This window comes from Sebastes umbrosus, chromosome 18 (genome assembly GCF_015220745.1).
Source record: "Sebastes umbrosus isolate fSebUmb1 chromosome 18, fSebUmb1.pri, whole genome shotgun sequence".
Taxonomy (NCBI): Eukaryota; Metazoa; Chordata; class Actinopteri; order Perciformes; family Sebastidae; genus Sebastes; species Sebastes umbrosus.
The window spans coordinates 11988763-12002077 of record NC_051286.1 but is presented as its reverse complement, the minus strand read 5'-3'; the positions used below and the strand labels follow the sequence as shown (position 1 = coordinate 12002077).

The 13315-nt window shown below is 41.3% G+C and overlaps 1 protein-coding gene across 7 annotated transcripts in view; it reads right to left on the bottom strand.

Moving 5' to 3' along the window:
- The window catches only part of utrn (utrophin), a 196271-nt gene that overhangs the window by 145229 nt on the left and 37727 nt on the right, over positions 1-13315 (bottom strand). For all 7 annotated transcript variants that reach the window (XM_037751076.1, XM_037751078.1, XM_037751075.1 and 4 more), the window contains 16 exons: positions 12291-12459; positions 9800-9927; positions 7476-7613; positions 7276-7389; positions 6919-7074; positions 6552-6722; positions 6255-6446; positions 5503-5637; positions 4025-4174; positions 3235-3396; positions 2829-2960; positions 2309-2482; positions 1946-2101; positions 1655-1825; positions 840-1019; positions 11-139 (listed from right to left, as the gene is read on the bottom strand). In XM_037751076.1, the coding sequence (XP_037607004.1) occupies positions 11-139; positions 840-1019; positions 1655-1825; positions 1946-2101; positions 2309-2482; positions 2829-2960; positions 3235-3396; positions 4025-4174; positions 5503-5637; positions 6255-6446; positions 6552-6722; positions 6919-7074; positions 7276-7389; positions 7476-7613; positions 9800-9927; positions 12291-12459 (2457 nt within the window). The remainder of the gene's footprint in view (positions 1-10; positions 140-839; positions 1020-1654; positions 1826-1945; positions 2102-2308; positions 2483-2828; positions 2961-3234; positions 3397-4024; positions 4175-5502; positions 5638-6254; positions 6447-6551; positions 6723-6918; positions 7075-7275; positions 7390-7475; positions 7614-9799; positions 9928-12290; positions 12460-13315) is intronic.

Sequence of the window (13315 nt, the reverse complement as noted above, 5' to 3'; positions counted from 1 at the left end):
CCTGCCTTACCTTTACCACCTTCTCCCTCTCTGCCGGTGCGAGCCGCTCCGTCTCGTCCAGGTGGATCTCGGTCTGGTAGAGCCAGGTGCTGATGTGAGCCAAGTTCTCATCAAAAATCTCCACTTCATTCTGGTGACTCTGCGTTCATACAACGACAAACGAGAGCTCAGTGTTTCCATTAGGAAATAAAAACATTAATTACTGTCAAAAGGTCCTCCTGCGCTTCCCCCATTTACTACTTAATCTAAAACAAAGTCATTTTAATGATTCTCTGAGGGTTCCATTAACTTTATATGACTCGCTGCAGTTCACAATTACAAGAAGAAACACTTCTCTTCAAATGGTAAATATATTTTTTATTGAAGAGGTGATCTGCATGTCCTTGTCAAGTTTATTTCTTTGTGCAGCTACTGCGATCACTTGGCTTACACGGAATAATGAGAAGATCTCTTTTATTTGAGTTGTAAAGAAATAACCTTGTATGCAAGGCCATTTTTTCAAATCTTTCCAAAGTTGGGAAAAACAACTTTAAAATTCAACTTTTTTGATTTTCAAAACTTTAATTATTCCAGCACATTGGGTCTGTATTATAAATGCAGTCATAGTTGATAAAATAATTCTCATTACCCATGCTAAAAGGATCAGCTAAGACAAATAAAGCATTTATCCTCCCGAGAGTAGCCTGTGCTCATTTGCAAATGATTGCAAATAAAAGTATTGTTTAAGCATAAAACTATAAAAAGCAGGTGAGAGATTCTACTTACTCAGAGAACATAAAATAAAGAACACAGCAGCTCTTTATTTATTCAGCCTTACTGTATCAAATATTTGCACTCACCAGCACAGCGCTGAGCCAGTCCTCGGTCCAGGTGCGGACGCGGCCCCAGGCTTCGTTGATGCCACAGAGTTTGTCCTCCAACTGAACCTCGCTGCCCTCCACCAGAGTCTGTAGACCGGCGCTGGTCTCCGTCAGGCTGGACAGCTCCACCTTACGACGCTCCGACTCCTTCAGCAGGCCCTGGAGGAGGCACACACACACACACACACACATACAATATGATTACCTCCATGTTTCAATAATTTATTGCCAAATCAGCTAGCTGTCGTTAGGATGTATTGTACAACACAGACACACACTGTAATGCACACAAAACTAAAGCAAGAATCAAGTCAATATTTACATATTCAACTGCATATACAAAAACAAGTACATTTGGAGAACAAAAAAGTACATCTGAAGAAACTTCTACACACTTTTGTGTACTGTAGTGTGAACCTGTAACTCATTTTAAATTCATACTGTTTCAGTTTTAATGCCGTTGCTGAGTCTTTTGTGTGAAGAGGTCAAAAACGAGGTCATATTAAAGTTTCAGTCCTTTTCACTGAATGGGGATCTCAGAGAGAGACAAAAACCTTTCACTATTTAACGGTGGATGTGGATTCAATCAACGCTTTTTAACATTGAAGCACTCTCAACCATCCCACATTTCTTTTCATAATGCTGATACGGTTTATCGCCAGTGTTAGAAAGAGAGGAGATTTGTGTTTTCAGGAACATCCTACTGTCTCTCTGCTCCACCTACTGGCCACAAAGAGAAGCTCTCCTTTGCTCCTGCTGAAGAGATTTGATGAAAGGTTTGGACAGTTACTCACATTAGCCCACGCGATCTCAGCATCAATTTCAGCTGGCATGTCTCCACAGCTGTTTTTCTGCTGGAGCTGAGCCTCGTTGGTGGTCAGCCACTCCTCCAGGGCGGTGCTCTCCTTCTGGAACTTTTGAGACAGAGACAAAGCTTTTTCCAGGTCCTGCTTGCCCTCCGTTACCTGTAAAGAGAAGGAAAACAAAGCTGTCTTAAACTGGTCTAACAAATATTGAATATTATATTATAATACAACATGAGCTGCATTTAGAACAAGGAAAATTCATTTTAAAAAATATGTTACCTGTGCTCCCAGGTCATTGTAGAGAAGTTTGAGAGCAGTGAGCTGTTCGTCCATGGCCTTGGGGTTCTCCGTCTGCTGTTTCTGCACAATCTGTCGACCAGTCTTTATCACCGTCTCCACCTCCAGCTTCACCTCACTCAGCAACTTGTACAGTTTCTATAATTAGAAAAAAAAGAAAATCAACCGGAGTGAGGGTGAGATAGACTTTTTGTGTTTGTGCCTGCATAAATAGGTAGCTAAGCTGGCAGGTATTTTTGTTTATCACCTTTAAACCTTTAATATGCACACAAAATAATTTACAAAATTACAACTAAACCATTTGTGTTTGTGTAAAAGAGAGATCGAGAGAGTTGTAGCTCTCACCATGCAACCACCGAGATGTGACTGGAGTTTTTCCGGGTCCACGTCATTGACATCCAGAATGTGCAGCTCATCCTTGGCACCGTCCAGCACTCTCTTACAGTCCAACATGCGCTGCTCAAAGTTAGCTGGCTTCTGGAAGAGCTGATACTTTGTGGAGATCTCCCTCAGTTTCCTCTGCAGTGGGTGAAGGGAGAGGTTTTGTAAAGTCATACATCTGTGTCACAACACAGATAACACACACACATACTTCTCTTGCCATGCTTGAGCAACGCAGAGAGACCGATGCACGCTTTTTTAACTAGCAGGCTAGACTATTGTAACGCTCTCCTTTCTGGAAAGTTTGATTGATCATTAATTGCTGCCAAGATTTAGTATGTTTTTTCCACTGTTTTAAAACGTGAAAGTATTTCTTTTATTACTTCTAATGTCATGATTTATGTAGTGGTGGTGGCAGGAGGAGGATCAAGTCTGACATGACTTCCTGCATTTCCTGATGTTCTCCAGCAGGTGTCAGTGTTACCTGTAGCTGGTCCAGCATGGTCCCACTTCGAGCAGCTTTGCCATCAGTGGTGGGTGGAGGCAGGTTGGCCACGTTCCTCTTCCTCATCTCCTCCACTGTCACCTCGTGGGCTGCGATCTCTGCCCCGATGGTCTGCAGGACAAGTGGAAATGAACACACACACCATGAGTATATGTGCACTCACACAGACAGGTTTTTTCCAACTGCTGGCTACTGCTTAGTTTTCCAAAGCATCTATTGGCAACCTGATGTGTCATTGTATGTTTATTATATTAATACTATATTCATATTTTACGACTTTTCCACGGGCCTCTCGGTGAAGGGAGAACCTTCAGACACGTGAGACCTTGTCTGGCAACTCCTCAGTGTGTGAGAGTGTGTGTTATTATGAACATGTGTACTGTACCTGCGCCTCCTGTGGGAGCTGGAAGGCGTCGACACGGTCAGTGAGGTAGGAGGTGAGAGTGTGGTCCAGCTGGCTCAGAGACTCTTGCAGTGTTTGGAGCGACTGTTCGTTCTCCTTTAGCGTCTGCAGCTGCTGCTCAAGGCTGATCTGCCTGTTCACCGCCTGGAAGAGGGGAAGGGGTCACGGAAAACAAGTCATGGGTTTGAATATTTCACGGTCAAGGATGTCAAAATTGCAATATTCCAGACTCGAGCAACTAAGGAAGTTCATGTCCTTAAACTGTAGATGGAAAAGACTGAATATACTTGTTGGTATATTCACTTATTAACAACTATACTCAGGAATGTGAACACCCATCTGAAATACAGTTTTCCTGTTGTATTTGACTTGATGTGATAATATAAAGAGTACACCATATGCTTAAAGATCCTTACAAATAATAAAATAAACGTTGTGCTGATAAAGCTCAACATATATAAAAAATTTAATTATTTTATCCATTCTAATATCAATATGATAAAACATAAATATGTTTGGTATCATTATAACATAAATCTCAATATACATTAACTGGTGGCAATTATCTGTGTACAGCTTGTGGATATGTTTAGTGGAAATGACACCGTTGAATATTTGCAAAGGATATAATCAAATACAAATTCCTACAGTAAAAGAAAATGCATAGAATTTACTGAAAAATAAATCCAAACACATAATGGATGCTTTTTTTCTACAGTAACAATCACACGTGCATCCCACAATTGCTTACACACAAAGCCAAGGTCCTGACCTGGTGGTTGAGTTGCTCGTAACGGGAATTGAAGGCCTCTAGTTTTTCGCTAATGAGTTCGTCCAGTATGCCTCCGTCTATCAGCGTCTGACCCAGCTCTCTGATTTGCGTCCGGTTGTCCCCGGGGTGGCGTAGCGCACTCTCCAAAGACTGGTGGTGAATGGAGAGATGGAGAAAAAAGGGTAAAGTTATGAGTGAAGAATCATAAAAAATCAAGCAAAGAGGGAAGGAAAGGAAGTAATAATAGTCCTTGGAGAAAACCGCAGCAAAGATCAAGAGAGTTAAACTGCTTCACATTTCCAAAAAATTTGCGACAGAAACAATAAAAAATGACCAAAGCTAGAAACCAGTTAACACTTGAGGAACAAAGACCACCAGAGAGTAAAAAGAAATCCAATGAATTAGTGAAAAGTGAATATGTGTGGAAGACTGAGAAAGAACCGAAATAGCTGAGCAAACAGATGGAGTGCAGATGCAGAAATTGCGACGTTGGGTGTGTCAGATGGAGGCAAACCGAAAAAAGATGATAACTGAACGAGAAATGAGAGACAAGTGAGAGAGAGAGGCTTGTCGAGTGACGGCACTTGTTTGGATCCAACAGTCATTGTTTACGTGGGGTCATTAAATGTGCTTTTCCTTCCCGGAGGTAATGTACAGAGAGAGAGAGAGAGAGAGGGAGAGCACCCCCCTCCAGAGGGGTGAGTCTGATTAGGAAACTGGGAGAATGGGAAGGGTGAGAGAGGGATGTTTAGAGGAATGGATAGAGAGAAAGAGAGAGAGAGAGAGAGAACGACTGGATGGGGGAGAGAAAGAAAGAAAGAAAGAAACAGCTAATAACCCATAAGGACAAGGAGGAGAAGGGGAAACATTGTCTTCAAGGGTCTTCAATTTCCTTCATCACTATGCGATGTTACAGAAGCAGCACTGTGATTAAAGTGAGTTTGACAGTGATGCTGCAGGCAGGTCTACAGATATAGCAACAGAGCAAGACAACGCAGAAGAAATTTGGAAGACAAAGTCAACGAGGTTATTAACATAGTTACAATATTAAAGCTGAAGTCAGTAACTAGTAGCAAATTTGATAAAATGTTATTTTTATAAAAATGTCACTATATCCTGACAGTAGTGCATGAGACAGATAATCTGTGAAAAATCCTATGTGTCCTCCTGTGCTCCTAAATTTCACAGCGCCCGAATGAAATCAACCAATCAGAGCCAAGCAGTCTCTGGGCAGCTGTCAATCACTGCTTGCAAAACAAGGCAGCGCTGATCAAATGTGAATCAATATTCTGTTACTGTAATGCCCATTTATCACCTCAAATGGTTCCAGAAACATATTTTAGTGCGGTGTTTAGCTCTAAGATGAGAAAGTTTGTGACCCCGGCCGCCATGTCGAAAACAGTCGAGGCAAAACGAAGCAGCGCCAACCGGCCGGGTCACACACTTTCTCATTTTACAGCTTGCAGTTTGCATTTTACCTCCAGAGCTTCATTGACAGCCTCAGTGCTCTCTGGTAAGTTGTCAGTAGCTTGGACCTTCTCCCCCAGAGTGTTGAGCCAACTCTGCTCCATTTCCAGGTACTGAAGCAGCTCCATCCAACAGGACCAAACCTCCTACACAGGAAACACACATCAACACTCAGTCAGAAACATTTAAATACATTAAATACAACCAGAGAAACACATTAATACAAAGAGACAGCTGTATTAAGTATGCCCTCGCTTACAATCTTAAAGGACAATATGAAAAAACACTTGACACTGTGAGGCTATTTTACAAAAGAAACCCTCAGTATACTCAAATTAAACAGCAACATTCTGCAGACAAAGAGGGGATGGTGACTAATGGACTTCAGGCAAAGAGTATACATGAACATAAGCACATCTCCGTGATGTTTCTGACCTTTACCCTGCAGAGTCTGGAGGATGATAATCAAAAAACACTGCCCCCAAACTATGATTTTACACTCACAGATAAGCTCTGAATACCAGAATCACTAGTGCCCTTCCAGCTTCTCTTGTTCTTCGCATGAAAATTAACAAAAGGGAGTCTTAAATGTCTTTAGTCTTAAATGATAAACTGTGTACGCTGTGGTGAGAGTATATTTCTACAACAATAAAAAGCATTGGTGGCCATCATTTTAAACTGACTTCATTTGTCAAACAATAAATATGTTTTATCCACAAACAAACCAACATAGAAGGACCTCACGCCCACACACACACATTACCTCCAGAGTGTGACACTTGCTCTTGAAGCGGTCACAGAGCTTGTGGTAGTTGGCTAGAACCCCCTCTAGCTCCGAGGTCAGCTCCGGTGAACCGCCTCCACCAGGGGGTGACGTTCTGGACACCAGCATGTTGATGCTGTCTTTCAGGATCTTCACCTTCACCTCCTTCTGTAGCACATCCTCTTTAGCCCTCTGTGAGAGAGGTAAGAGGACAGTTAGACACACACACACACTCAAATACAGCACAGTCAAAATCACTGTGTTCCTATTAGGTTATAACCACGCCTCCACTCCCACCTTCATCTCCTCCAGCGACGATTCCAGCTCCTCAGGACTCTTGTATTCAAAGTCCCTCATGAGAAACTCCTCATCGACCTGGGTCATCCACTCCTGCATCTCCGCTAAGTCCTTCCTCAGATTCACCTGCCTCTCCCGAGTCTCCGCCACACGTGTCTGATGTTTCAGCAGCTGGATGGAAGCATATGACGTTAAGGTTTGTAAGTTCCTATGAGACTTTTTACAACATGTCTTATCTGTTTTCTAGTGACACTAAAATGTCACTGTAATTATATGAATACAGACATGCATGCACACAAAATATGAAGCTATATTTCTTTCATGAATTGCAGGACAACAATGCAAACAGAGAAAAGTTTTTCCTCACCTGTTTGCTGAGTGTGTCCCATTTACTCCGGCACTCGTCCAACTTATCCTGCCCCCACTTGGCGAGTCCTGGGACTGCAGTCGACTGTACGGCGCTCACATTCTCTCCCATCTGCTTCAATGAACCTTCCACTGACTCCATCTCATTCACATACTCCTTGTTAGCAGAAAGAGATAGACAGAGAGATAATGAATCAATAAATTCAGGTCAAGATCTATATTGTCAAATGACTGCAGTATTCTCATAAACAACAGGAAAAGTCATTTTTAAGTGATAAAGTCATGATGCCTTTACTATCAGAATGTTAAAATGTGTTGGAAAACAACCAGTGTTTTCATGTTTTGCATTTCCTCTAACCTTGCACTGGTTAAGCTCTTCCTGTAGACGCTCTTTGTCGCCCGACCCCGTGGCATCACGAGACAACAGTTCCTGAACCGCATCCAACCAACGTTCCACTTCCACCAAACGCACCTAAAAACAGCATTAAACCAATGTATCAAAAACAGTCCAAAACACTTGTAGGCTTTCTATATCACTAATTATTAAAGCAACTCTACCTGATTGTCCTTCATGCTACCCAGGATGCACTGCAGTGTGCCCAGCTCCTCGCGGGCCCTGGAGGAGAGCTGACTCCATCTTTGTAGTTCTGCGGGATCGGAGGCTTGCTGTGTTTGCTCAATCTCCAGACACAGACCCTGAGGTGAACAAGAGTTCAGGCTTAAATGTGACACGTCCAAGCTGTGTGTAACCAGTAACCATGGAGACTCTTATTGTCTGTGAAGGCATTTGCCATGAAGTAACATTAACAATAACAATGTTTAACAGTATGTCATCCCCTTGGTGAGGAAATGATAAATCTCTTTGATTGACTGAAGCTTCACTATTGAAGAAAATTATACTTTTGTACTTTGTACTTTTTTGTAAACAAACACAATTATGTGTTCCTCACCAAAACGCCTTATGCCGCTTTCATGTCATACGAGTAGGATGGTTGATAGAGAAAGATTCCTATGTTTATGACTTTATGAGACCACTCAAGACGGTTGTTTGACTGCAGAGTTGTGGTGTGAGAGTTAAAACGACTGTGCATTGACAATATAACGCTATAACCACCACATTTGGGATTAATTATCTTGAACGACGGACTTTGGCAGGCATGAGGCATCCATGTTTGTTTGGTTTTCAGGCACTACCGAGTAATTACGCAGCAAGTCGAATATATTGAAGCGTTCAAAATAATATGAGTTTCCCGCTTGTAATTAAAACTTGGATGTTGATGTGAATGCTACTTACACTGGTAATTACAATAACTCCCTTGTGACGAATGAATGCTGCATTACAATTTGTTTGTTTTGCCGCTGTCAATCTGTGAAATAGTGTGAAACTGTCAGCAGGGATGAGCATTATATCACTGGTGTGCTCTGGAACCTCATAAAAACATTGCTACATAGTGCTACTGGTGGTCAAAATACCAACGAGATAACTTTAAAAATGTAATAAAAAGAAACGTGCAGCAATGTAAAGTATTAAAATAAAAGTGTTTACACAGAGGCCTTGCAATCACATGAACTTGCTATTGCAGGTTAAAACCCACTGGTGATTAAATTGCTACCACATTTTTCTGATTAATTAATAATTTCATAAGTAATTCCCATGTGTATATAGTTAAAAATGAACATGAGGAAACAACACTGAGCCAATCAGGTGACTTTCACCTTCTATGATCAGGCTAATTGCTAATGGGACTCAGAGATGCTGTCATGGGTGATGCTGTGTTTTGGTTATCAGGCTGACTGACTGGTTGAGCGGCCCCACACTGAGCTGTGAGGAGCTCCGTGCAGCATGCATGGGCACGCTGCCCAGAATGTGCCAAGTCCCCGCCTCTTCCCCGGCACCATGCCCTATCTGCCACGATAACAAGAGCTCGGACTGAGCCGCATTCCACCGGAGGATGGAGGAGGAGAGAAACACGCACAGCTACACACGAAACACAACAACACATATACCACAAGGCTACATACCAAACTTACACACACACCCTTTCCCTCCCACACAGAGGTTTGATACAGTGCAGAGGGGAGTGACTGGCTGATAAAAGGGGCCTATTGTGTGCTGGGAAAGAAATGAAATGAAATCCTTTTCGCTTAGATGTCAGAGAGCACATGTGTTATCAGCTACAGATAAACCACAATAACAACAATCAAAATAACTAATAAGCATTTTTTTATTCCTACACCTGAGTATGCAGCTGTGTCTGTAGTTTTCACTTAATGTTGTTTTTTACTTTAATCTCTATTTAACCAGAAATGCCTTATTCGGATAAAACAATCTTTCAGGGGGGTCTAAGCCAACTGATATACTGGCAGTAACGATGAGTTGCAGACTAACAACACAAAATATGTAACAAGATCAGCATTAAATAACCATTATATTATATCTATCTATCTATATATCTATATATCTATATATATTATACATATATCTGATAATAAAATCAGAAATATAATTGCCGATGAGACAAATAGAAAAATTGAATCTGTGAAATTGTGACGGTTGAATACGAATATTTGAGTAATAAGAATAATATTGTATCCGAGAGACAACCTAAAGTGACGTCTCAAAGACAACCTAATACCATAAAATAAAATAAGATTATTCTAATACTGTCAAACAATAATTAATGAGATTTTGTGATCATGCTTTGCGTGGTAGCCTCCACTTAGGAGTTCTTGTTTTTTGTTCCTGGTTATTATCTGTCTGTCAGGTAATTATAAGAATATGTGTACGTTACAGATTTAAATATAGTTTGGTGGAAAGTCGACCGTGTTTTCCCTCATGGTTTTCACAGAGAGCCATGACTTCATTTATCAAAATGACTCACCTGTGCCCGCTCCACTGCTCCCTCAGCTGTAGGGATGTCCACTATTCCTTCTCTCAGAGTGGCCAGTCTGGACTCCAGACCCTCCACCTGACTGGACAACATCTGGCTGGCCTCAAGACTGGTCAAAGCTGGAATAAGACAAGAAGGAAGGGGAGATGTGTGGGAAAATAAAGTATATTAAGTTAAGGTATCAAAACTTTTGCATCAGGACTTTAGCATCAGGCTGTAAACCACAAGGGGGCAGTGTGCAAGTTTGGGATTTCCCTTCTGTGTATGTGTGTGTTCTCCAGGCTGTGAGGGGATCCCAGACGTTTGACAGTCTGTTTCTCAGAGTAAGTTTTGCTGTGTTTTTCTCATTCATGTCTTATCATCTAACTATCAATGACACTAAACAGAATGTATGTATTTTCATTCCCCTAAGATATCTTTATCTATGTCTGACCCCATTCATTTTGCAAATCAAACACTAACAATCACAGAAACCTACAAATATCTCGGAGTATCTCTCAATTCACATCTCACTTATCAACACCACATTCATAACTTAACGAAGAAGCTCAACCAGAAACTGTATGTATATAACAAGATCAGACAATATCTAGTGTCACTTCTGGTTTTACATGTCTTCTGTAATGTGATTTTATGTTGTCATTTTGAACTGCTTGTGCTGATTGTATGCTTAACATTGTCTTGTAATACCTTACTTTGCATGATGCTCCCTTATTCCTCTAAGCAAGGGGTCTCCAACCTTTTTTCCTCTGAGAACTGGTCGCTTTTTGCTTTCTCCTGTTCTAATTTGATATGTTGTGTGTTTTATCTGTTGTTTTAATGGCCAATTTTAACATCAGGTTGAGGGATAACAGTTGAAAATTAGCCTTTTGGCCAACGCTGGCACATTTACAGTGATGTTGATCAATGTGCATTGTCCCTGAGAAAAAAATTAAAATTAAATTATATATCTCAGCTGTCCCATACTATCTCAAACACATATCTACACGCAATCATTCTTTCAACAAAATCCTACTGTCTCCCAATTTGGTCCCTCAAAACAAAGGAAACCATTGAACCAATAGTAAGACGATACAATAGAGACCATCGGTTACTGCTCTACTTCCTGGACACAACACAAGACAGGAACACATCACTAGATCAATTTTGCAAGCACTTATTCCAAAAACATATGGTCAGAGATAATTTTTTCAAACATGCACTAAAATCAGAAACGAGATCCCGTATCACATTAGTGCAATTACCTCAATTATACATCTCAAAAAGGCATATAGAAGGACATGACAACCACTGATTCAAATCTCATATACTGTAGTAGATCATCTGTAATGTCTGTGTAGCTGTTAATGTTTTGTTGTGGTCTTGTTTCTGTTTTTATTTTTCTTGTCATTTTTCTGGCCAGTTTAACCGTAGCAAATTTAATGTTACTTTTAATCTTTTCCTGTATAATAATAATAAAATGAAATGAAATGAATGTCAATGCCAGATGAATTTTTAAAAATACACTATAAAATCACGGCTAATCGGCCGTCTGCCCATATTGCGAAGGTGATTACATGAAGTTAAGTAGTGCCCATTTGTGACTACTTCAACCTCATTTATACTGAATGGTTATTATTTCTTTCTGTTCCTGCTGCTCTTCTCCTCGACTGTCTCTCTCCTCATCTCCTTTTCTGTCAGCGTTTTAATTACCAGGTGATTTAATGCTTACACAATCTGACTGTGTTTATATACAGAAAGAGCAGAGATGGAGCGTGACTGGGAGAGAAACAGAGAGAGGCCCTGGCGAGAGGCAAACTGCCCTCAAGCAGAAACAAAATGGTTTTCCTTGGCTTTCATCCAAATCCTCATAGTCATAAAAGCCCAAGAGGCACAGAAAGACAGACAGACACTCACACACATAAACACACACCTATGGTCAGGAGCGGAGAAGTGCATTCAAGTCTCCCTTTACAGACTTGTTTTTGGCCAATAGGAGTGCGTGTAAATTCCAGAGGTAAAACGGTGACTGATTTTCAGGACTGCTCCGAGTCCAAGTCACGTCCTCAGGTGGAGATGGAGCTGGCACAGAGGGACGATCTTACACTCAATCTCTCACGTATACACTCACGCATCTGTGAGCGTTTGGAGGCCATATAAGGGCATCATCCATTACTTGTGGCTGGCCAAGGATTCATATAAAAGCTGATGTCAAATTTACACAACCCCTGTAGGATTGAGCTCTGCTGATCTTAGCTATCACTCTTTCACTCTCCCTATAAACCTGAAAGCTTTGAGCCAAGAGCAAGGAGAGAGAAGTGGGTCTTTGTTTTAAGGAAGGTTTAAATCTCCTGTGCCGCAGCTCTGTGAAATAGGAGGATGCCTCAAGGCTGTCAGGTCCCTTGAAAAGCATACGGTACTGTTAATACCTCCTCAGAGTTTTGGAACAGGTTTCCTCCGCACTGATTTAACCAATCATTTTGATATAGTTCAGCAAAAGTACCTTTGTTGACCTCTTGGTCTCTGTTCTGTAGCCGCTGCAGTGTGGAGGCGTGATGTGCCGATACCACCACTGTGTTGTCTTTCAGAGAGGGCACGGCTCCTAGCGACCTCGCCTCTGCAGAAAGCTGCTCCAATCGCGGACTCGAGGCGGTGACCTGGACAAGTCGTGACTGAAGAACACAAGGGGAAGACGAAAGTTTGTTAATTTATAAGTGGAGAATTGTTTGAGGATAATTCAGCAGGGAAAATTGTTGCTGTCTCTGTGCATCCACACAGAAAGAGAGATTTGATGTACTTGGCTCAAGATAAGTATATTTCCTTGACTTAAAAAAACAAACCTATGATTCACAGTTTTTTTAAACATTACATTGACATCTGTTTAACAATGATGCAGAATGATGAGACATGGAAATGGAAAGTGTATGTTTCAGCAATTAATTTTGCTTTTATTGTAATCTATTTGTGCCATTAAGCATAATCAGTGTCATCTTAATTAAGTCATCATTTCTTTCTGTATAAAAATGAGGGAACTCTGCAACACACACACTGCAACAATAAGTTAGTCTGGGGAGAAATTGCATCACAAGTTACTGGTTGGAGTCTTGCTTTACACTGACAGGTTTTCCCTCCCAGCTCAAAGTGAATTAGTCTCAAATTGAAAAATCTTAACTCCACACTTCAGGACCCACCCAATGGGAAGGGTTTTATCCGTCTTACTCTGAACACCTTTCACTGACTTTGCATCTAGGGTGACCATATTTTCAAACCCCAAAACCGGGACCCTTAAATGTACCGCACGCTCATGCACTCGCATGTGCACGTGCCAATAAGCATGCACCATAGGCGTTTTCATCAGGATGGCTAACTTGGCACACCTGTGGTGCATTAGAGCCTGTGACAATCATAACTTATCACATTCACTACTTTCACCCCCTTTAATCACAGGGCTCTCCCGTCATGACGGACTGACAGTAAGGGAATCCTGTGGAGAGTTTCTTTCAGAGGAAACTTATTGTTGTCTGGGAC